The sequence below is a fragment of the Juglans microcarpa x Juglans regia genome, chromosome 1D, assembly GCF_004785595.1.
Source record: "Juglans microcarpa x Juglans regia isolate MS1-56 chromosome 1D, Jm3101_v1.0, whole genome shotgun sequence".
Lineage (NCBI taxonomy): Eukaryota > Viridiplantae > Streptophyta > Magnoliopsida > Fagales > Juglandaceae > Juglans > Juglans microcarpa x Juglans regia.
Window position 1 is genome coordinate 36,140,560 of NC_054594.1, and position 25,697 is coordinate 36,166,256.

The following is a 25,697-nucleotide window of genomic DNA, read 5'->3' on the forward strand; positions in this document are numbered from 1 at the left end:
TGAGAACCTGAAGAGAGGATAAATCGTATTGGCGAGTACGGAGCCAGTTTTATGTATGGATGTGAAAAGTATGATCACTTATATTGTCTTATATTGATTGTATATGACAGTTATGTGGATAATCTCCTAAAGGAAATACGTTTTGCATATGTGCCATTGTGCCTGCTTCGTTGTCTCGTTTTCCTTCCCCCCATGTATTGTTGAAAATATGACAGGGCTGGCTAATCCGCAGGCTTGCCCCCACTTTATTCAAAAGATAAAACAAGAAGACAGAAGCAGCCAAATTTCAGGCTCATCTAATTCTCTGAATAAACTGAAAGAGCAAATGGAAAAGCTCTATGCTATCAGCATGACATTGTTGATTATCATAGAAATAAAAAGGCTTCAAGTGATGTCAAAAGGAAAGCTTGAAAGAATCAGTTGTGTCTGCCAAAGAGAATTCTATTTACCACTCCCGCAGGCAGAGTGGCAGTTGGATCTATGGCTTTCAATCCTGAATATGCCATAAGTATAGGAGGACTCGATTGAGGAGAAAAAAATGGAAACAAGATGATTTAACCCAACACTCAAAAAATAAAAAAACTATAGCAAACCCATTGCAGACACCTACGACTTTTCTCAGAATAATCTCTTTTTAAGTTACAAATCAATCCCGAAAGATTGAAAATCCATAACCAAGCACTCTCCAATTGGAGCAGCAAACATTGAAATCCACCGTCACCACATAATACTTAAAATCGAACTGCAAGGTCCAATGTGTAAATTCAAGGAATTTTATAAGATGACACATTGAATGCTTTAAAATCGGAAATAAATATTTGAGAGTCCTCTTCAGCTCCATAGCTTATTGTGAACGAAAGGGTATAACTTTCTCCGAATTTACAGAAACCTTATAAACATCAGAGTGCGGCTAAAAGAAGGAGGTGTTTCTCATCAACTTAACAGAGATAAATTCTGAGAATTAGAAAACCATGTGAAACCCTAAAACCACAATAATACTATAATCGGAGACCATAAAGAGAGAGACGAAGAAGAAGAGGTAAAACATTTACTATAGTCGAAACTGCGTCTCTTTATATCAATTGAACCATACAATAAAAGATCCAACGACACACATCGTTCCCGACACGCCCTTTCCCTGATTGACACAGGAGCAATCTAACACAGACAAACCCTAAAAATAAGCATCATACATGGTGATGATAATTGTAAAGATGATGGTTCAATTAATGTCGGAGTCGTCGAAGTCGTCTTCGAAGTTGTTGAAGAAGTCGGCGTCGGCGAGCTTGTTGTCAATGGAGATGACGCCTTCGCCGAAGATCTCGAGCGGGTCCACGTCGTCAACGTCCATCGCCACTGTCGACGGCTGGTCGTCCATTTCTGCGAAAAAGTCCATCGGCATCGGCCTCATCTCAATGGCGAGCTGCTCCTCTATCGGCCTGGTGGATTCGAGAAATTGCAGATTTGCAATGCAAACTGCAAAGCAATGGACTATATACTACATAGATAGATATGAGGACTATTTATAAGAGACGCCGTCGTTTTTATTCGAAGAGTCATGAGGCGTGGCCTTTTTTCGAAGAGTGACGTGGATTAGATTTAGTTTATAATATAAATAATTTTATATTATCGCATACCATATTAAAGTATCTTAATTTATAAAAGAATATACAATATAAAATATATAAGTGTCGTGTATATCTTTTAAAATAAATGAGTAAATATAAAATTTATAAAAAAAAAATTAATTTTTTAATAATTAACTCAATTCTCTTAAATAATTCATTGTATTAATTTGTATCTAATATTATTTATTTATAAATTTATTTTTTTTTATATAATTTCTCGAATACTCGTATTAAAAAGCAAGCAGAAACAGTTTTGGGATATTGAAAATTCTATACAAATGCACTATCCTGGTAAAATTGGAATTTCATTTATCTTTGGAGGGGGGAAGTTGTTTGGAAGGTGAAATTATGGACTTCTATCTAATGGTATTTTGGGGGGTAAGATATTTACAAAATGACACAAAAATAAAACCTAGCTAAAGGGGAAAAAAACATATGCAAGTCCAAAACAGGTTGTTTTTGCCAACCATTCCTGTAGTTTTTATTTTTATAGGTACTTCCAAAAAAAAAAAAAAAAACCTACCATTTTAAAAATTATTTTTATAGGTACAAATTTATATATATTTATAAATAAATAATAAAAAAATAAATAAAAAGCAGCGCTTGTCGGGGATGGAATATCAAGTAAATAGTGGAAACTCCAAAGAAAATGGAAATCAAAGTTGAATGGAGGAGAAGAAAGTGAAGGACGTGGCGAAATGGAAGCCCACCTTCTCACACAGCAACCCTGCTCCCTCTTCACTCGCCCTCCATCTCCTCGTCGCAATCCCAAGCTACCCATTACCCCGAATCTTTCCTCGCATTCTCGCCGCTCCTGTTCTACCAGGTACCGCCCCTGGGACTCCAACTCCGAACCCGTTCGCTCCTCCTGGAGATCCGGCTTCCAGGACGGCGAAGACGAAGAGTATGACAAAGACCAAGCTTCTGAATTTGGCCTCGGAGGAAGCAGAAGGAAGAAGAATAATAATAGGAAGAGGAAGTGGTGGACCGACGAGTATTCTTCGTCGCCGGAGATGGAGGAAGAGTCTGGTGGGATCTTCGAGGAAGCCATTGACAGCCTCTGGATTTTAAAGGTAAAATTGTTGTAGTAGATTTTTCTTTTAAAAAATAAAAATAAAGGATAAGCTGATTCTTCCTTTTTGTTATTTTGAGAGAATGAATGATTGAATTTCGCGTGAGCTTTCATTTTTGCCATTTGTTTTGTTTAATCCTTTTCTATGTATGTAGTAAATAGCTTCTCCTTCATTCTCTCAATGCGTAAGTACCCTTTTTATGTGAAATGTAAATCACAGACATTTATGAAGTTACTAGTGCAGTTGATATATCCCTATAACAAGATTGGGCTGCTGAAATGCGCTAGATATAGATATAGATATATGTGTCTGTATATATGTTTGTTAAAATTCGTGTGTTCGATGTCCCGTGCAATTATTCTATGTTAGTCAATACCGCTCGCAATTTGTTTAAGTAGAACATGTTTTCTACATTTAGCCTCGTTTGTTTTCGATGAGATGAGATAAGTTATGATAAAAGTTAAAAGTTGAATAAAATATTGTTAGAATATATTTTTTTGATATTGTTTTTGTTTTAGGATTTGAAAAAGTTGAATTGTTTATTTTATTTTGTATGAGAATTTGAGAAAGTTGTAATAATTAGATGAGATGAGATGGGTTGTGAAAACAAACGAGCTGTACAAATTGGCAGAAGGAATTTGGCAACTCTTCTAATGAAGTGAAAATTTACTGAACAATGTGATATAATTATTAGGTATTATATAGTTAACTAGTTATTCAAATGTTTTTGTGGCTTCATGAACAGTTTTTATTGATTCTGTCGAAAAGCCCTGCATTTTTTTCACCAACACGAGAGATTATCTGGAATGGTCGAGATATAGGTGGTGTTTTGCATTAATGGTGGCATTGCTTGTCTTTGATAACACTGGCATAGGAACACCTTAATGTCAAAAACATTAGTTAGAAATGTCCAATTCAGACGTGCACCCTACAATGGTATTTTCTGAAAAATAATTTTTGTGAGACAGTAGTCTTTAGCAGTTCGTTTCTGCTTCAGAATTGACTTTTTTCAAGGTCTAAAACCTCCAAATACATATGCTTTTTTGTCAGCACAGGTATTCAGATCCTATGGTTGGGCTCTCCCCTTCATTATTGTGTCTTGGCTGCTAGCTACGGGCCCAAAAGCTTTTCTTATGGCATTAGCACTTCCCGTTGGCCAGTCAGCTGTGTCTCTGGTGTTTGAAAAGTTGTGGGGAAAAACACGAAACAGGCCGAAACGCAAGTCCAGGATGAGGAGGAAACCACCTGTGAGCACCGCAAGTAATGTTGAAAGGGAGGCAGAAGATCAAGATGAAAGCCAGGAAACCAGACAGGGGAAAGTGGGATATCAATCATGGGTTGCTGGCAATAAAGGTCCAGTCTATGATGGTGGCCGAGAGGCACCAAAGTTTGGTGGTTGGGATGAACTAGATAGATCTCGATTCACACGAAGAGCATCTCAAGCAACTTCTGGGTCACGGAATACACCAACCGAGAAGGGAAAACTGAGTCGCAGAGAGAGAAAAAGTGGCACACCTCTGCTATTGAGATTGCTGATTGCTGTTTTTTCCATTTTTAGGTTCTTGGACTAAGATGCTATAGTGAGTACTGATTCCCTACCAAGGAAGCTCAAACTTGGAGCGTGGATTTGAATGGCCTTGCTCTTCTTACTTGACCATATCTGCTTCCAAGTTGAATCAGTTAAGTCAAGGTGGATGACGCAAAATCATAGGATTTAATCGGCATGCTTGAGATCCTAATGATGGTTTATAACATGCTCTACCCAATTTCTTAGTTCCTTTGAAATGACGAGGCTTTCCCAGATGAGAGGATTTTTATATTTTTTTCTTCATTTCCAATGTCATTGTGTATAGTCCGAAATATACAGTAGAATAAAGGATTAGAGCTGCTGCTTAGAAGCACTTGATATATTGTGAGGGCATTTTTACTCTCCGTCTCTGTCTCTCTCTCTCTCTCTCGGGTACATCCAGCGTGATTAGAATATTTTATAATAGGACCAAGCAACAAATACACCGTTTAAATAACGAGTGGCTACTCCCACCCGGTACCAAATAGTGAAGATTGTTTTTTCTTTTTCTTTCTACTTCCTTCAATCATTTTTTAAACTCCTTTAAACATTTAAAAAAAAAATCACAAAATCATTAAAAAAAAATCCACCCAGAAAATAAAAATTGAAGTTCAATCACGTACTTGTAGCATCATGCCAAGAATGAGCTTGCTTTATGAGACAATCATTAGGTATGAATATGTTATATAACTGTGACTCGTTTTGTAAAATAGTAGTACTCTCCAAAAATAGTTTTTTTTTTTTTTTTTTTTACCGCTGTGTAAAGAAAATATTTTATTGTGAATGATCAAGATATTGAGAAATTTTCCATATGTAAAATCATAATTATTGATACGAGCTTTTTCCACATAAAAATATAATCTTTTGTCATGATCGAAGCAAAAACAATTTATTTGGAGTGATCGATTCCAAAAAAATGAAAAAAGAGGCATGGGAGTTTCTAGAGGTAAGTAGTGATGGGAATAGACATTCTCATTGGACATTATTTTCCTTTGATGACTGACATAAAGATGACTCAAATCAAAGAATGATTTTCCCTTGTTATCTTTTCTTTTTTACTCTCTTTTGCATCTCCTGTTCAAAGCGGATGTTTCAATGTGAATTTACACTTGATAACTGAATGAACCCCACCCCCCCCCCCCCCCCCCCCCCCCCCCCCCCCCCCCCCCCCCCCCCAAAAAAAAAACCATTTTAAGACTACATTTCAAATTCAAAAGAAATTATGTTTTTTTCTTGAAGCAATGTTAATATCCACAATTTTCTGTCATCTCGCAAATAGCTGGGTTCTGTTAACATAGCAAGCAGTTGCAGGGTCCTGGAGGCAGCTACAAAAACCCTCCTCGTCCTTGGGAAATGATGTGGGTAAAGGATGGTCAGGAATTACGCCAACCTGTATAGAGACAAGGTGAAGGAACAGTAGACATGATACATAACACACACACATATATGAGAGAGAGAGAGAGAGAGAGAGAGAGAGAGAGAGAGAGACCTTATCAATATCCGTGTGAGCAGGTGTCTCATAACGAGCAACTGTAACAGCCAAGCCAGACCCATCAGATAGCTGGAAAACCGACTGGATCTTGCTGCAGATCGAGACAGATAGCTCATGTCAGGAATGTATATTCTAGCTCATGAATTATGTCTCAAGTAAAAACCATTACCCTTTCCCATATGTGGGTTCTCCAAACAACACAGCCCGTTTATTGTCTTTCAATGCACCAGCTAAAATTTCGCTTGCACTGGCAGTTCCTTTGTTCACCTAATGGAAGCTCAATAATGGGCATTGTCAGCAATTTTTCATACTCAAATCCTTAAAAGATGAAGTTCCACTCCACATGCCCACATCATAAACAGTAACAAGGAACAATGGGCAAGGACTAGAACAAATCCAGATATTAACTCCAGTCATGAAAACGTATAACTAAATTTTTTTGAACTAGCATGTTATGGAAACCAATTGTTGGATGGGTTCAATCTCGATAAGACACAATACACTGGAAGTTTAAACAAAAAAAACCAAAACAAAAGAATGATGAATAATTCAACTGTACATGGATATCGAGACAAACAGCCCAAATGTGCAATAGTCGGTACCATGACTGTTATTCCACAAATATAATGGTCTATGCAGGCATTTGTCCATATATCCCTCTGATATGTGGGATTATCATGACATAAGTTTATTGCAGAAGCCAGAATATACGAAAGTATACCAGCACAGCTAGGGGCTCTGATGCTGCTACTGCACTGCTTCCATCTGTGTCATATATGTCTCGAACACCGCGACTATCACAAATATACACAATCACACCTTTGTCCAACCTGAATGTAGTGGCTAATATGAGAACTTGTACTGCAGAAAGGTGCTCCTAAAGATTTAATTGCAGTACAGTAATCCCCCGAAGTTTGAATCCAAGAAATAAAGCATGCTTTAAACTCATATTGATGCACCGACTATTTGCAAGAAGTCTTATCTTTTGGCCAAAAGAGAAAAATAAACATGCAACTAGTTACTGTGATTGCAGATCAACAATAACCTATAAGAACTAGATACCGGGCCTACTACAGTGTGACAAAAGTATTCCAGTAAATTCACAAGCTTAAGATCGAATAGGAAGATCCAATGTAAAATATCGTTAAGAGATACTATTGATATGATGAAACTACAGATTCTGGTATCAAGACAAAAATTGGAAAGCTACAAGATATTCGATAGAATTACCAAATTCAATTAAAATATGTAGAGAAGAAAAATCTAGAACTTGCATTATCTTCCTCAAATCAACAGATTATTGGATTATATTAGGGTGCTGAATTTAATCACCTGTAACTAACCTATGGTTATGTGGGACCATTGTGGATTCCCTATGGAAACCATACATGTAGATGTCTGTGAAATGCAGTGTTGAGGAGACGATGCACGTCTTTGAGTGTATAAATTACAAGTCAACTATTAATGTGAATATATGTGCTTGTCCAAATGAGATGCCGTGTACAGCGCTTGAGACATTACTATGAGAACATAACTTCCCAAAGCAGTAAAATCTATGCATCATGACTATTATACAGTGAAAACATTAGCCTTGTTTACCACAAAAAGGTGTAACAGAAAACTCAAATAAAATGAAATACATTAACTATAAGCCAAAACTCCATTAACTGTGCAGCCAAAGTTTTCGTCATCTTGTACCCATCAGCAAAATAATGCCAATTGACTGGTATATGGCACCCGGATAGCTAAATAGAACTAATGCAATATAAATGGAAATTGTTTGCATTAAACATCCAGTGTAGCTTACCAAATCTTGGCAATCTCAATTCCTTCAGGGAAAAGACCACCACTGCACCAAATTTAAGCTTTAAGAAAACCTGCTAAAGGGTGAAGCCAAAATTGGAGCATGTTGAAAGCTAAATCACCTATTATCTCGAAGGTCCAACACAAAGGCGTTAACACTATTACTCCTTAAGGAATCAATTGCTTCCTTGACAGCACCTACAAGGCATGCAAGCTTTCAGGATAAATTGCAGAAAATTATACGTGAAATCCAGAAAGACAATCAAGGACATTACATGTCGAACAGGAAAATGAAGACAAAACTAAATAAATAAAAAGCATAGCCCCAAAAAATAAAGAAAAAGATGGAAGAATGTAAAACCATGATCTTTAGATGGTAACTCTCTGTCTCCACCAACCCCCACCCCCCCCCCCCCCCCCCCCCCCCGCGCGAACATACAAAAGGGACCTACATACGGCTCTCTCTCATTAAAACTATTATCTTGGCCAGTGATTTGACAGAAAATTGAATCCTAGCTTGAGAACAATTTCAAACAAATATTTTGTAGCCACCCAAAAATGACACAAAACCAAGAAAAATTTTCCCAGGAAAAACAGATATTGATAACATGAATGTGTAAATGAGAATTTAAGAAACAGCTCTTATGCATGAAGATGTTTGTTCCAACTTCTCTGTAATAAGTGACTGACGTTCAACTTTGAATAACAACAACTACTTTTACTTACCAGATGCATTTTGGTTGAATGATGATAGTTTGATATAACCAATTCTAGGGGAGTCACTCCCTGAACCAGGCAGTTTGCATAGCCTTGACTTCACTGGATTAAGTGAAACTCTCTCTCGCCTGGAAGGTAGAAGTTTTTTTTTTTATAAGTAAGAGATAAATTTTCTTGACATGAATGAAATGGGCAAAGCCCATGTACACAGGAAGTATACAAGAGAACACCTAAATACATTCTAAGAGCCAGAAATTAAAACCAGAAAGTCATGGACATTGTTTCCATTAAGCACAATAGATGAAAACCAAAGCAATAAAGTGTGTAGGAAAAAGTTCTGAACCTCCGCTGTTGTACATTGATGGATTCATAAATCATTTGTTTGTAAAATTAAAAAAAAAAAAAAAAAAAATCCTTAAAAATGTACGTAGAAAAATGCAGATTTTGTTCAACTCAAATGACAACTAAGCTCACTATCTTAGTTGTAGCTAGGTGGCCAAGGAGCAGGGAGGGTTTGGTTAAAACTTGGGTTTGATTCCAAAAGCTCTTGCCAGGCCAACAAAATGACAACTCAGACCAACAGCATTTATAAGAATGGAAGGATGCTATAGATATCCATTTCAAGTGAATCAGCTTAATGCAGTAAAGACGATATATTATATGTCTTTAAAAATCTTCTGGGATATGCAAAGTTAGAATTGTAAAAAGGTCTAACATAATCGATGAATCACAACTTTACAGGGGAGGGGAGGGGGGCGGGGGGGACTTACGTCAAAGCCATGCGCTTTATTTCGGGTCCACTACGAATGGTCAGTTCCACCAAACTTCCTTCAGGTCCCCTGCAATTTATTTTAAATGTTTAGCAAACCAAAGAATAAATGAAATTTCAGTAATTGGTGAATCCTATAATCGATGAGAACTTTAGAACCAAAAAGGATAACAGGATTCACAAAGGCAGAAACTAATTCTATATATGTTATTTTAAGTCATCCTAATATCCAAAGTAGCAGATATGTTGAAGGATTTTAAAATACTTTGAACTTGAACAGTTACCTGATAGGAATTATCAACCACTATGCATCTAACTAAATAGTAATAGCAGTATGCTTTAAAGTAAAAAATAGGTTGATAATAATTATAGTAATCCAAGCACCTTATGGCCATATATCAACACTTCCATAGTGGGGACCATGGCATAAAAGTTAGGCAATCTTTTAAACTGCCACCTGGTACATGTCAATTCACAAACCACAAGAAGGAGAAGCAAACAAACTGAAGACATACGAAAACACCTTACAATAGTCTTTTTGCACATGGCAGTATGTGATAACCAAAGCATGGGACTTCAGATAATAAGTTGCAGTACCATGGTATTGCATTCCAGCCTATGTTATTTATCCAAAAGGAAAGACAGATTTTACAGGTTTAGAGGCTGGAAGTGTAAGAAACTCACTGCAACCGCTCTGCAGCATCATATATGCCCATGGTTTCTGTACTTGTATCATCAATTGCTAGAATCAAGTCTCCAGCCAAAACACCAGCCCTATTTGCAGGACCTCCTGGAGCAGCTGAAATAACAACAAGCCCAGCAGCTGATCCATCAAATTGAGTAGGATAGCCGATCGACAGCCCAACACCTGTAAGAGCACCTTGAGTTCCAGACTGCCTTCAAAGAAGATATCACATATTTCAGGGAGAATTAGAATATGTACCTAAAACCCACTGAAGTAGACTATCCTATATCTAACTTTGTATATAAGAGTTTGCGCCATTCAGGCCAAAAATGCAATATCCCAAGATGGCATGAAGAAAAAAGCATCATACCCGCAAACTCTTGAACTTTTCAGGCTCCAGAAACCGGGTAAAAGGATCATCCAGTGTGGCAAGCATCTTCCTTATTGCCATATCTGAATGTAAATACGCCACTAGGATTTTGAGAGACAGTACATCAAGAATACAGAAATTACATTCTTTTAGCTAATGTCAATTAAATGATAGAACATGATTAGACGGTACCCACACTGAAATGTGTGCTCAGATATGGTTTGTGACAAAACTGTCAACCTCATTGCAAACATGTATATGATATCAATCACATCTTTTCAAGAGAATTATCTTTTCTCCATTTAACACAATCATATACTGCAAGTAGAACTAAAAATTGAATTCAACATTCACAATGCCTAAAGGTAAGGCTAAAGGTAAGGCATACGAAAGGCAAAATTGCTGTTTGTTCTACTTTCCTTTCTGGGATCAAGTAACCTGGTAAAGTAGTAGGAGGATATGAATTTTCAAGGCCAAACTTCAGGCCACGGTGAGATCTCTCATCATGCATGCATCAGGAGACTGAAAATATCACTACATACATTTAACAGATATAGAACTTATTTGGGCTATGCCTATTCTTATTAATATAATCTTTTACTTATAAAAAATAAAAAGATATAGAAGTTACTGGATCAATGTTAATCACAAAAGATAGTGATGCCATCAAATTCAAATAGATACCAGGCCCTTTCCAACAACATATTTCTTTTATATGTCAAGACTATATGTATGTTAGCACAACAAAGAGAATTCACTGCATGTCTATTACGGATTACTAAGTTATTGAAAACTTAATAATAATTAACAGCCATCTAGATTATTGAATTGGTGTAATGGTAGCTCATCTGATCAGATAAGCCCCTAGACTCACATTTACTCCAAAAGCTAAAATTAAACACAATGATTGGCTAAGTAGTTGAGTAACTTATAAATAACAAACCATATTTATCCATAAACAAAAAAGCTCCCAATTTTGAAATGCCTGCGTTTTGGGCAAATGAAATGAATGAGCTTTGGCAATATTGTAATAGGAACCAGAGAATAGTGTATTTGAAGTGGAAGAAACCAACAGAGGTCCTGAGCAAATAGCTTTTGTGGCTAAGCCTGTACACCAACCAGTGGAAAGGCAATAAAAGTATTTTTTTAACACTGATTTATCCTTGTGGAACTATTGCTGACCCAAGTTACCACGTAATACTAGGCTTTTATTAGTCAGCTGTCATGCCTTTCTCACATGTAATACTTGCAAGATCAACTTAGTCCAAATATTAACCAGGAAAACCCAGTTGAAATTTATTTCGCAAAATACAAATAAGTGAATTTCACGATGGCTCCAAGATACATTCTAAGATTAGTTTACTATGAAAAATGCGGCAAACCACCACAACTAAATTACTATAAGATTGCTATCCATACATGTCTGTTCTCGTGTATTCATGGGTTCATTGCGGAGTGCATCTTCTCTATAGCGAAACCAACTTTGTCCATTAAAGGATTTGTCAACATATGCACGGTCAATTGTTCTCCATGCCTCCAAGAAAAGGAGATTCTCTTCAGTGAGGGCCCCTGCACAGTGAAAATAAGTATTATGACGAAATATGAAGTAACAGACTGAATCCTTGAATATTTTGTAAACTACCAGTAAAAAAATATGTAACAAGAGATCAAACTTACAGGATGGGCTCTTGCTTACAGATACAGAAACTGACATGACCAGCATCACTCCAATGACTAAAGGAACAAAAAGAACAGAAGATTGCTGTCTAATTTTTTCTGAAAAGTTCATCACTTTATGAACACTGCCAGAGTATTTCTTCAATTTGAGAAGGCATACATCACTTACGGAAAAAAAAACACACTTTGAAGATAAACTTTTGTTGAGCCTCCATATTGACTGAAGAATGAAATTATGTTTAGAGGCTCCATCAGTATTTCCACAATATCTTGGTATGTTACCGGTATTTGTCCTTCTAAACATTATGGGACTCTGCAAACGAGCTTCTGCATTCCTCGTGGAAAAATATTTCCATGGAAGCACCTGGAAAGAGTCCAACTGGATTTAATGTATAATGGCTTCTTTGCTAAAATTAAAAAAGTTTGATTGCACGCGTTTGTGCAGCAGAGTTTCTGAGACCTTTTACCAACTTATATTATAAGGCAATTAGAAGATGCAACCACCTGCCTGAATGGATTTACTTAATCCAAAAACAAAAATTGCATAAAGTACTATACTTTACATTAGTTCCTGGGGGTGTGTACACTACGAAGAAGAGGAAATTGATTAGGCCAATCCACCTGCAGTGTTGGTCGAAATGCATTCCACTCTTAAACATTGACACATGCTTGTTTCCTAACATTTTTTTATAATTATTGGTAGTTTACACACGTGCACAATGGGCCCTGAACTCAAAAGCTCAGTCCCCACCCCTATTTATGCGGGGAAGATTTGCCTTTCAAGGTTGAGATCATTGTCATCAAAAGCCCGAATCTTCACAAAAAACAGTAGCCAGTACCACAATTGGCCTAACGGTCATCAATAAAACTGTAGTTTCATGCTAGTTCTACTCCCTTCTCCAGGCTTTAAGCTATAGCTAGTGAAACCAGATACCATTAGCCGAAGTGCCAAACACAACTTGCAGCACCCGAGAAGAAAAGTGTGGAGAGGACCATTCTTTATAATGGAAGCTTGCTGATAATGTACCCACATTCAAGAGAAATAGACATTTGGATCAGACTTACACAACCAACTGTTCGGACTTTAAGAACATTTATTCGGAAACTCACAGCGTTTGGATTGTTCTTAATAAAATGTAGGATAGGAAGTTTCAAAGTTCTTTAGATTTAATCAAATTGGACCTAATTCAAACTGAAACCAACTTCAACTAAGCCAGGCTTGAAATTCATAAGACTCAGCCCATAAACAAAGGCAAAGGTTGCGTACACGATACATTAGCACTACCCTACCCACATAGAAACGTACTTCTCCAAAATCCTAGCAACAAAATAAAGCAATGAAGTCCGTTCTTCTTGCCTCCATTTTCACAGTGAAACTAAGATCGAGGGATGGTGGTAGGGAGTACCTGAAGAATGGTGGCCTTGGCGGTGCAAATATTTATCTTGTAGGAAGGACGAGGGGATAAAGGAGCAGCGGAAGAGGTAGCGAGGACCTCCATCGATAGGCGGCCTCGGAGAGCCCCAGGACGAACCAGAGCTGCTCGTTCTTGTGTTTACGGTTCCTTATCGGTTGCCGTCGGCTGTTTGAAACTCTCCTCCCATCTCCCAATTGGGCTTTTAAAGGGTCCATCGAGACGGCAACTGAGTAAAGTTCAGAGCCCAATTAATTTTAAGGATGTCGGCTCCTCATTGGTTGGATCAATGTTTATTTCAGGCTGCTCTCTTGGGAATAAATGGACGCCCAGAAACGTTTCATCTACCAAAATATTTTTAAATGAGAAATTTTATTTGCAGTCAAGTGAAGATGGTATATATAGACCTTTTATTAAATGAAAAAAATATCATTTTAGGAATGATAGTTTTATAATTTTAAAAAATTTTAAAGATAAAATTATTTAGGCTTACATTACGGTCTCTATTTGGAGACTGTACCTAATATTACTCTTTTTAAAAACATTACAAATTGATGGATATGATATGTTAAATTATAAAATTCTTTTTATTATATCGTATTAAGTTAAGATGGACATCCACAAACATTTGATCTACAAAAATATTTTTAAGAATAGTATAAATTGATCAACGTTGAGATATGATATGATAAATTATAAAATACTTTTTATTGTATGGTATTAAGCTAAGATTTCTTTATAAAGTGATTTAGTTCCGAGAGCATTAGATCTTTAAGTATTATTCAAATTTTAATTTAAAAATAAGTTTTGTTCTGTTCTAACTTTCTACATTGAAATTAATGTAGGTTCTATTCTCTGAATTTTTCTTACTCTATTAAAATATAATTTTAATACGTTTATATTAATGTTTTAGTGAGTCATGAAAAACAAATATACTTTTAAGAAATGAGAGAGAGTTTGATTTATTTAGTTCAATGTGAATGCTATTTATAGCCCCCAATCTCAAACACACCCCACGCTATAACAAGCACACCCCCACGCTATTGATGTGATTGATCAAAGCAGTTATTTTATATTAAAAAAATGATGTAGCCAATTATATTAGTAGAGTACGTAAAAGTGACTGTAAATAAAATTTTTATACTTTAAATGGTGACAACTCCCTCTGTTTTTTTTTTTAGTAATTCTACGTATAACCATGAAGTGCGTAAACGACGCGTAATCGTTTTGAAAAATAGTGAGATCTATTATTAAAAAAATAATTTTTTTCATGTGAGTCTTATATTTTATTCACTTTTTTAAAAACGATTACATGACGGTTGCACAATTCACGATTGCAAATATTTTTTTTTTTTTTCAACTTACACCCAATTTAAGTGGGGTAAAATGATGATATTTATAATAAAAATTCATTATTACTCCCAATTAAAATAAGAAGAAATTAATGGTCCAAATAACCATGGTTGTGGATTTAGTTATCTATTAATTTATTAATTTGTATAATAGTCATTCTATTTATAAACCTGTGCAAATGACACATTCTCTACGTGTCAAAATTTAATTCGCAATTTTGAGATTTTTCTTAAATATTTTCTTATAATAATTTAGCCTTTTCAAGATTACATCGCATCCCTTATCGCATTCACATGAATCATGAACGTCGTATTTAATGTCTACCAGACGTATTTATGCTTACAAATTAGATGTAGCTTTGGGCGGTGAGAAAGCTTGGGAAAAGGCAAGGGTCACAACAAAAGCAGCATCGGGGCCTCTTGAGATAAACTTTTTATTTTTAATTATTTTTCTGGCACGTGTATACATACATATATACACACATTAGGTCAAAGCAACATGCCAACACATTTGCCTAGTTAGATCAAACAGTTATTTTATAAAAATAATATATTTTTTTACAAAACTTATAAAAATAGTTGATGACATGTAAAGCTTAGAATACATTGCTTCAACTTTTATACAAATAATATAATTAATTATTATAATCCGTACTTTAATTCTTGCTAGTACACGTGCAGCAAGAATTTGTTTGTTGCCCATCCCTACCCCAACATAGTACGGTCCAAGGAAAAATGTACCAACTGATTGGACTAATGCTTCCTTGCTGCCCCAACATATTGCTTCTTTTGTAATATCCGGTATTTTCGTGTATTTTAATTAAATAATTATTTTATTTATTAGTAATATTGGTTCTCTTATTTAAAATTTAACGTGATTTTCGTTATATTATTTTGTGATAACTGAATTGTAAAATTTATTTTGACGTGGTTTCTTGATATTAATTATTATTTAGTATTTAAATTCCTCTCTATTTTAATTTATTTCATTGTTGGGCTTTATTGTTTTATTTTATTATTTTTTAGTTGTAGTGTTTTTATTTGCCTTTTTTATATTTTTTTGTGTCTTTTTATTTTATTGGGCCTGTATTTTTCGGATAGGACTTGTTTTTAGTGGGTTTTCTTTGTTTTGGGCCCAGCTCGTTTGGCTTTGTGAAGCCCAACCCTTTCTTCCTCAAATGGCGTCGTTTTGGCCAGCCCTTAGGGTTTTCTTCTTCTTTTCTTCTTCTCCTGTGCGCCGCTGCCTTCCTTATTCTTTCTCTTCTCGGTCTCCTCTGTTTTTCTCCATTGCAGGCCTTATCTGTGAGTCTTCTTGCTCGCCTCTCTCTCCCTCTCCTCCAATTCTCCTCCGTGCCCCGCGTTCTGTAGTGAGAACCACCATCTACCCTCACCTCCATTTATCTCCCATCTCATGCTCTATTTTTTGGCCCCAACCCGTGCCATGTTTTAACCCCAAATCGTGAGCATAGCTGAGCCTCCATGCTCACCACTCTCTCTCTATCATTCCCTTAGTATTTGGGGTTCAAGCTTGTGAAAAACGCCCTTGCATTTCCATTTCTTTTTCTCTCTACCCATGCTCTGAGAAGATTTTTCAGTTTCATCTTTCTTCATCTGCAAATCTGGTTGTGCTGCAACCCTCCTCCTCCTTTTTCGTCTGGTAATGGCTTGCATTTTAATCTCTATGATCTTGTTACTGTTTTGCTACAAATCCGAGCCTTCTTTTCTCCTCTCTTGCATTATTTTTCATTTGTTTTACTTTTCACTGTAGGTCTGTCTGTGAGCCTCTATGCTCACAACTCTCTCTCCATTGTTCTCTCTTGGTTTAGTGGAGTTGGTTTATGGCTGAGCAACTATTGTGGATTTGTTTGAGCTTGAAGAGCAAGTGAGCTTTGGTATTAGGGAAGAAGATTACAGCTCCATCATTTCCTTGTTGGTGATGAGGATGATGGTATTGAAGAGGAATGTGGCCCTTTTGACTGGGGAAAGAAAGAGAGAGATCAGGTAAAGAGAGAAAAAAGAGAAAAGAAAGCCAAGGTTGGAGAAAAGATGTCCCCTTTGACGGGCATTGTTGCGCTCGTGGATTGTCAATGCGTGAGATATCATAAGGGAGTGAAAGACAAAGTGTGTGTGTGTGTGTGCATGAGAGAGAGAGAGAGAGAGAGAGAGAGAGAGAGAGAGAGAGACATAACGCCACTCTCCTCCTTTCTCTTTCCCACACGCTTCTTTTCCTCTGTATGTGATGGGTCTTTAAGAATTTTAAAGGTCTATTTGTCTCCTATTTCTTGTTGATAATCTGTGATTCTATGTCAAATTTTATTTGAGAATTTACATAGAGGGTGTTTAGAAAAATGCCGATGTACTAGTCGTCTAGTCGGAGAAGGGATGGGGGACGAGAAGCTTGATGCTGATGGTGCTGATGGTGGTGGGCAAATGATAGATCTGAAGACCGCGGTGAAAGATGGCATTTTGGGCGGAGAAGGCGCGTTCTTTAGTGGCAGTGTCGCCGAGAAACTTGATTTGAAGAAGATGATTGCGGAGCTCGAACCCATAGATGTGCCCTTGGTGTTTATCTACCCGGTCTCTTTGGAGCCGATGCAAGACCACGTGACCCTTTGCATGGGCCAAACCTACAAGAGATCCAACATTCTCAGATGGTTCTCTTTGGGCCACTGCACTTGCTCCACCACGATGTAGGAGCTGTGGGAGGGTTTGGCCAAGCTGAATATGACTCTGCACCAGTTGATTTATAGTTGGTTTTTTCAGAAGCATTTGGCTATAAAGAAGAGGTCGGAAGCTGTGCAAAGCAAGGCAAAAGTTAACGGAGTTAACAGAAACAAAAAAAACTTAATGGGAGAACAAGAAAAGAACACTGTAGCAGTTAGATAGGTACTTATATAATAAAGATAGATATATTTAGTATAGTTCTGAATATTTTAGACCCACACTCTTCTAAAAAGACTAGCTTTTCGAAAGTATAAGTTTTTTTTTTTTTTTAGCACGCGAAAGTGGTGGCTGACACTCATTTAAAAAAAAAATACTTTAGCTACAGAGGAATTAGACAAAATTAAATTCATAAATTAATGTGATTTGATATAATATGTCAAATTATACTTTTATTATAAACTAAATCTAACGAATTTCATGAAACCACATCAATTTGTGAATTTAATTTGTGTAATCTCTTTGTACATTAGTTCTTAAAAAGTGTAAACTTAAACTATGATATTATTAAGCCTAATATATTTTTTTGTTTGTCATTAATACGTCAAAATGGAAAAACATTCTATGCGTTTGTTTAGAGATTTAGGTCTCTTGAATTTGTTAATTGTATGTTTTAAATTTATAAGGATTAATTACAAAAAATTCAGACAAATATTTTAGAGAATAAAAAGATTGGATTGAATATTTGGAAATGCAATTAAATGCAAACTTTAGATATTCATTTGTTGGTGGGCAGATTAAAGAAATTAATGAGTTTAGACTTTAGACTTTTCTAATATGAAAGTCAAGCGGCCATACTTGCAGGTCATCAATTAGACTTTTTGAATTTTATTTTCTTTATCTGACGGACGACCACAAAGCCACCTTTGAAAGTCGTCTCTGTTTAATGTTCAACATTGACCCATACAGTACATCTTCCAGCAGTCGCTGTTGCTTTAGCCTAAATTGTCTTTCGCGTCTGAATGTTCCGACTGGCTGTCCATGGCATTTTGGATGCGTATTTTCTCTCCCTTTAATAGCTTTCAAACTCAATCCCAAACAACCTCTCAATTCTCGGTAACTACAGGTTTTTCCTTCTCCAACGAAAATAGTTGCATCATATATGGGTATACTAGTCAAAGAAAATAAACTTTGATTGCATCAGCCATCAGTTAGCTAGCAAATTAATACCGACCGAGTATAATTTAGTGGTGGTGGTGGTGGTAACAAAAATGTGTTGTAAAAAGCACGACTCCTTCAACATCATGGGAAGGAAACCTCTGAGAAACACTGCTGCTCCACGTTCAACATCATACGATTAGTAACACAAAGCAAGCCAAAAAGCATCGTTTTGGGAAAAGCAGGTGTGTTCCCATCTACAAGTGGTACAAAAGACATTACATAAAGAAAAATAAAAATGCTTGTCTAACATGGGACCCAACTAACGTTCCTGCCAAAATGCTCCTATCCAACACTAGTATGCTATTCTCATACAGCACACCATTGACCGTTCACCACCAAATCATACAATACAAGCATTATCGCAATCATGCAGAGGAAGGAAATCCAGCTGCTCCAAGTCCTCATTATCTCCTACAAACCAATCAAAATGTCTATCGTGTTTATTTTCTTTCACATGTACCCCCATCACCCCCAGACCAACCATCCACCCACCCCCCTATCTATAAGCCTATATCCCCAAGCCCTCTCCTCCTTTTTTTTTTTTTTTTTAATATATATATAATATTTATAATAATAATAAATAGGAAATACCCACTACCCAATTTTTTTATTTTTATTTTTTTAAAAAAGGTAAAGAGGTTAAAAAAAAAAAAAAAAAGTTTCTAGATTGAAGTGGGAGTAGTAGAACGTGGTTCGACTTTTCTCAACTGAATCCCAGGCTTCTGCGAATCATCGTCGTCGTGATAAATGTAAGCAAAGCCTCCATGCCGGGTCATATCCATACCCGCCATTTCGTCCTCTGCCGATATCCGCAAAAGCTTCAGCTTATGCAGCACATAAAACAAGGGACCCATCGTCGCACTGACCCATCCGACTATGACCAGGATCTGGATCACGTGAGCTCCCAGCAGCTTCCCTCCCCCACCCATGAACAACCCATATGGCCTACCCGGTTTGCCCGGGTACACCTCGTTCACGTACTTCTCCCTCGCGAATAGCGCCGTGAATATTATTCCCCACGCGCCGCACCCGCCGTGCAGCTGTGCCGCCTCCAACGGGTCGTCGAATTTCACCTTCTCCGCCAATTTGTTGCAGGAGATCAGTACCACCGCCGCCACGAACCCGCAGATGATTGCCGCCCAGGGATCCACCACGGAGCAACCAGCGGTGATCGCTGCGAATCCACCGAGTAATCCGTTGCACACGTCCGTCACGTTCCAGTGTCCCGATAGGATTCTCTTGCCGAAGAGAGTGGTGAGAGCCGCGGTGCAACCGGCCAGGGTCGTGGTCACGGCGGTGCGACCGACGGCGCTCCATTGCCCGTAGTAGCTCCCGGAACTGTAAGGACTGAGTATCTTGTTGAAGGAGCCGGGGTTGAACCCGTACCAACCGAACCAGAGGAGAAAAGTACCGAGGACGACGAGGGAGGCGCTGTGGCCACGGAGAGCGACGGACCGGCCAGAGTGATCGAACCGGCCGATTCTGGGGCCTTCGATTAGGGCACCCCAGAGACCGGCAATGCCTCCGACCAAGTGGACAACCCCGGAGCCAGCGAAATCAATGACGCCAGTGCCAAACAAAAGGTTTTCTGTGTTGAAAGCGCTTGCCCAGCCGTCAGGGGACCAAATCCAGTGGGATACGACGGGGTAAACGAAACCAGTGAGGAAGGAGGAGTAGATGAGGTAGGCGACGAACTGGGTGCGCTCGGCGATGGAGCCGCTGGTGATACCTGCAGCTGCGATAGCGAAGGCCCACTGGTAGAGGAAGTTACTGTAGTCAAAGGACGAGGAAGGAATTTCCTTGAGTCCGAAGAAGTGGCGGCCGATGAAGCCGTTGGAGGGGGAGCCAAAGGCAAAGGCAAAGCCGAACAGGTAGTAGAAGAGCCCGCCCGTAGCAGCGTCGAGTACGTTCGTGAGCATGATGTTCATGGTATTCTTTGCCCGGACGGAACCGGCGCAGAGCATGGCAAAACCGAGCTGCATGGAGAATACGAGGTAGGCAGAGAAGAGGAGATAGGTGGTGTCCACGGCGTAAGCCGTGTCGGTGAACTTGTCGGAGATGGTGGAGATTTGGCCACAGAGGTAGGCTGCGGCGGCCGTGGCATTGGTGGTGTTGGGGCCCAACAGCTGGGCCAGTTGGTTAGCTGAGCAGCTCAGCGACGCCATGGCTCACTCAGAACGACAGAGAGAGAGAGAGAGGAGAGAGAGAGGGAAAGAGGTAGAGAGAGCCGGAGAGCGAGATGAAAGAAGGGTGGGCAATGCATGGGGGAACATATAGAGACGAGAAAAAAAATGGGGAGCAAAAGAAGACTTTTGTGTTTTTGCGTGTGTACAGTGGGAAAAGACTTTTCAAACTTGTTCAATTCCAACGTGTCCAGATCCAACTCATTTTTATCGGATCTCTCTTGAATTAAATTACTTTATGAAGATTAATTAATGTTATTTAAATTAATCACAATTAAATTTTCAAATTATTATTTTAAAATGTAATGCCTAAAAATGTTACATAATAAAGCATGCCAATTTATAAATCAATTATATATATATATATATATATAAGTTTAATACTTTTTATGTTTGTGTACAAAATAATTTTTTATTGTTTTTTTAGTAATTTTTAATATGCAAATATCATATTTATCTTTTTAGATATTAAGTTATAAAGTAATTAACTAACCTGATTGTTATCAATCATATGCATCCTGGAATGATTCAATCGAAAAAAATAAAATACATGCTAATAATAGAACCTAACATACTATATAATATTTTTACTCCAACCTAAGAGGCTTACTGTTTACTGTAAATCATCCAATACTTTATGTTCATCAAGGTTCTGTTTGGTGAAATTAGTTAAGGTTGTCTGGTTTCTAAATATCAGAAGGTATCTCCATTTTTGTGTTTTGTATTTTAAAGGTATTTTAATTTTCTTTCTTCAGTTTTTGTATAATGGTAATTAACAACTTTTTTCTTGCTTGGATTATATTTAGTTTAGTGTAATTTCGTTACATATATTTTTTAATATAAAATTAATTTTATAATCTGATAGATTATATGAAGTATCGTCATTTTGTATAACTTATTTATGACTAAAGAATTTCTCTATTTAAAATTTGGATTTAAATTTGCACCAGGACCAAACATATATTGTCCTAAATCCAAATCGAAGCTTAAAAGAATTTTATCCAAACGCAACCCGGTAAAATGTATGTTTATATTAAAATTAATTTATTTTGAAAAATATTTTAGCTATAAAGGAATTACACAAAACTAAATTCACAAATTGACGTGATTTGATGCAATACGTCAAATTATAAAATTACTTTTAATATAAAATATATCTAACGTTTCACGTGAAGTTACGTCAGTTTGTTTAATTTTTTTTTTTATGTATATAGCAATTCTCTAGCCATAGGATCGGACATTCAAATAGTCCCAAACGAAAATGAGAAGTATGCTTGCATTGATATCCTTATATATATACATATATATATATATATATATATATATATATATATATACATACACACACATATATACACAATGGATATTGGGTTTCCAATTTAAGTTTTTCATTTGAAAAACTGGATTATATGTCTTCAAGCCATTAAAATCTTGACAACTTGGATTGATTAAATGCACTCAAAATAAATACTCATTTTTTATATAATTAAATAAATACTTATAATTTATATGGTACAAAACAAATCAATAATTTCCAAGATTTTCTGTTCAGTGACCTCTCTCAAGGAGGATCCAAGGTCGACTTTTCTACTGTATGAAGAAAATTTGTTTTGTTTTTTTCATGTTTCAATTCGGATCAGAATTCTTGCCCCAAATATTAGAGCGAGAGAGATTAATAAATAAGGCCAATCTCATATTATTTATTTTTTCTCAAAAAGAAATTATTTAAATAATTATAAATATTCTTAGTGTAAATATTAGAATTTGGAAAAAAATTATAAAAAATTTAAATTTTATTTTATTTTTATATGTAAATACACATTTTACAAAGCATGCCTTTTGGTTTGACTTTGATCTGCATGACTTTTTTTCTGATTTACAATTTAATTGCTTTTCTCATTATATAACAACTTTGAAATGTTTTAACATTTTATTAGAGTAAAGGTATTCAATAATCCAGACTACACAGTGACACACTTCATCCAACTTTCAATTAAATAATCAAATTTAGGAAAAAAAAAATTATGAATCTATGATATTTCTATAACTTAAACTGAGACATTATCTTAAAATATAATTGAAAATTTGAGTCGATTCTAAAGACTTGGTGAAAACAAAAGGCCAGCCACAAGTCTTTGTATATTTCAAGTTTTCTGGAAAGTATTTCCATGTTGCTGAAGTCTGCAGATCACTTGATGTAAAAGAAAAGAAAATCAAAATCAATCATGGGAGTTATTATTTTATCATAAGTACTATCTAAAAACTCTTTAAACTGCGTTTGGATGTTGAGGTGATCTCAAATGATTTGAGTTAATTTGTAAATATTATTATTTTGTAAGTCTCATTTAGATGTATTTAAATATAAATATGTTGAAATATGTGTTTAAATGTATGATGGAGTATATTGAGATGAATTTATTTTTTTATAGAAAATTAAAAATATAGTGGACCTATCAATAATTAATTTGGAATGATTATACAATGTAAACTTATAAATGAAATGAGGAGTGCTACACCTAGAAATAGATTCTACAAAAATAATCTCACAACCTGATGTGATTTGATGTAATTTATCATATCTATTTTATAATAAAAATAATTTTACAATCTTACGAACACATCAAGTTATATTAATTTATAGAATTATTTTTATGTAATCTATTTGCGACTAATTAGAGTATTTCTCAAATTAAATCTCGACTGATTTATTTATCAATATGATATTCTATAGAGTTGTGGAGCTAGCCAACCCAGCCAAAACCAGCTCATGTTTCTGAGAGCAAGCACCAAACTCTAGAAGTTAAGCTATTAGACATTAATAATGGTTACTGATCATTTATGTTTACTAGATGGTTAGGTGCATAAAATAATTAAGCAACAATGTGCGTGCGTATCAGCCTAAGATTCTATTTCTTTATCATTGCATTTAATTATATATATATATATATATATATATATGTTCCTTCAAGTTTAATTTTTATTCATCAAATGGGAGACCGTCTTTATTGACCATTGCCCTCCGTACATTGAATCCGAGTAAAATGACAGAATTATTTCATTGCTCCAAGCGGAAAAAAAATGATGTAATATTTATAATAGAAATGATATTTGCCATTCTAGTGTGGGTGAGTATCGCGTGCTCGATTAAGAAAAAATTAAATAAATTAAAGATTCACATAAAAAAAAAAATCTATTTTATTGATAGATTCTATTTTTTTAAAAGAATTACGTCAAATTTGTACATTTTAAAATTATATTAAATATTATCATATTAAAAAATATTTTAATCATAAAGAGATTGTATAAAAATAAATCTATAAATTAATATAGTTGATATAATATATCAGATTGTAAAATTATTTTTATTATAAAATATATCTAACCGATGTTATAAAATTATATTAATTTATAAGTTTGCGTTGTATAATCTTTCTATATTGTAGCAGCTACCGTCTGTGTTTATAAACCAGATCGCAATAAAGTTGGCAATATTTTTGTATTTTTTTTGTTGGTTGGTCTCCTATTTTAATGTTTATTTCCCAATCAGTGACGTGCGTGGGGGCTGACACCAATAGATTCGTTTATTTTAATTTGCATTATTTTGAGCTAAGCCACGCAAGAAATCTCCCTCCATCATAGTGTGGTGTCAATTTCACAGCATTAAGTACGCGTATTCTAAATTCACATAGCTATGCCACCCCAAAATAAATTCTACATGTGTGTGTATATATATATATATATATATCTCCTTATACTTAAAAGTATGTATCATCCGATGAACAGTATAAATAGTAAGATGAATAGTAATGAACAGTAATAAACAGTATTCTTATTTTACGCTTTCCTTCTTCGTCCATCTCTATATTCTCACAGTAATCTTCTTCACAAAATCATCACAAAATACCACAACAGATCACAAAATCACCGCATACAATATCTTAATTGAATTATATATAATGATCAATAAACGGATAAACTCATTTCGGAAGAGGGAGTTGCGGGAAGACGAGGGTTGCTATAGGGGCTTCGACGGTGGCTTGGGTCCATGGGGTGGTCACCGGATGAAGAGGAGCTCAATGGTGGTGGTGCAGTGGTGTGGGGACAACGTACGGCGACGGTATGGTGGAGAAACCGTGTGAGACCCATGCGGGAGAGGGAGTTGTGGGGAGACGAGGGCTGCCATCGGGGCTTCGACGGTAGCTTAGGTCCATGGGGGTGGTCGCCGGAAGAAGATGAGCTCAATGGTGGTGGTGCAGTGGCGTAGGCACTGAGCCGCGGTGGCGCAAGCGTTAAGACACATTTCAAGTTGCTCGCGTGCGGCCAAGGGAGGAGTTGCCAAGGGCTTCAACAGTGGGGTTTGCTCGCCGACGTGAGGGGAAGCCAGTGACGTGGTCGGTGACACCCACGGTGGTGCACGGCTGCTTGAGGGAGGAGATCGGGTCAGAGAGGGAAGACATGGCTGAGCGAAAGGAGAGAGAGAGAGAGAGAGAGAAAGTGAGGGGAAAAGAAACTTTTTGGGATTTAAATTTAACCCTTCATCATAACTCTCCAAATTTGATTCATGGTGAAAATTTAAATACTGATTTAAATTAATTTAAAATAGATAATTAATATATAAATATCATAAATAAATTATCAAATTTAATTTATAAAGTACTAATATTTCATCATTAAATAAATGATGAAATTTTGTTAAATATTTTTAAAAAAGTATAACTATATAAATAATTAGAGTTTTAACATAATTTAAATATGATAATATTCTTAATTAACTAAAGAGAACTGCTACAGCTAACGAAAAAGTAACCCGAAAATATGTCCTGAATGTGTATCTCACTTTTTTATTTTTCTTTTCTTTTTTTTTCATGTATTTTTTTTAATCTTCATAAACATTTAAAATAAAATAAAAAAATTCACAACATCATTAAAAAATACTTCCTTAATCACTAGATAAAAAAAAATAAAAAAAAAAATTAGGCAAACGTCCCTTGGACGTTACCCTACTGCTAGTATGTGTGTGTGTATATATATATATATATATATTTCCCTCTCTCTCTCTTCGTGATAGATATCAAGTTCCAAAAATG

General features: G+C 36.1%; 4 protein-coding genes across 4 annotated transcripts; 1 reads left to right on the plus strand and 3 right to left on the minus strand.

The window, feature by feature from the left end:
* Nucleotides 1-1,028: 1,028 nt before the first annotated feature.
* Nucleotides 1,029-1,488, minus strand: LOC121240855 (small acidic protein 1). The gene has a single exon (XM_041138386.1). The coding sequence runs from the start codon at nucleotides 1,409-1,411 to the stop codon at nucleotides 1,223-1,225; it is 189 nt and encodes a 62-aa protein (XP_040994320.1). The 5' UTR covers nucleotides 1,412-1,488; the 3' UTR covers nucleotides 1,029-1,222.
* A 782-nt stretch (nucleotides 1,489-2,270) lies between these two features.
* Nucleotides 2,271-4,609, plus strand: LOC121240833. Its single transcript, XM_041138359.1, has 2 exons — nucleotides 2,271-2,701; nucleotides 3,757-4,609. The coding sequence occupies exons 1-2, from the start codon at nucleotides 2,327-2,329 to the stop codon at nucleotides 4,270-4,272; spliced, it is 891 nt and encodes a 296-aa protein (XP_040994293.1). The 5' UTR covers nucleotides 2,271-2,326; the 3' UTR covers nucleotides 4,273-4,609.
* Nucleotides 4,610-5,222: 613 nt separating this feature from the next.
* Nucleotides 5,223-13,370, minus strand: LOC121240817 (carboxyl-terminal-processing peptidase 2, chloroplastic). The gene is made up of 14 exons (XM_041138348.1): nucleotides 13,188-13,370; nucleotides 11,782-12,145; nucleotides 11,524-11,673; nucleotides 10,105-10,187; nucleotides 9,734-9,942; nucleotides 9,051-9,119; nucleotides 8,290-8,408; nucleotides 7,686-7,761; nucleotides 7,568-7,609; nucleotides 6,482-6,590; nucleotides 5,930-6,027; nucleotides 5,758-5,851; nucleotides 5,448-5,658; nucleotides 5,223-5,397 (listed from the first exon to the last, which is right to left on the minus strand). Exons 1-13 carry the CDS (start codon nucleotides 13,278-13,280, stop codon nucleotides 5,533-5,535), a joined length of 1,632 nt encoding a protein of 543 aa, XP_040994282.1. The 5' UTR covers nucleotides 13,281-13,370; the 3' UTR covers nucleotides 5,223-5,397; nucleotides 5,448-5,532.
* Nucleotides 13,371-18,526: 5,156 nt separating this feature from the next.
* On the minus strand, nucleotides 18,527-20,692 carry LOC121240824 (ammonium transporter 1 member 1). The gene has a single exon (XM_041138354.1). The coding sequence runs from the start codon at nucleotides 20,590-20,592 to the stop codon at nucleotides 19,090-19,092; it is 1,503 nt and encodes a 500-aa protein (XP_040994288.1). The 5' UTR covers nucleotides 20,593-20,692; the 3' UTR covers nucleotides 18,527-19,089.
* Between the last annotated feature and the right edge of the window lie 5,005 nt (nucleotides 20,693-25,697).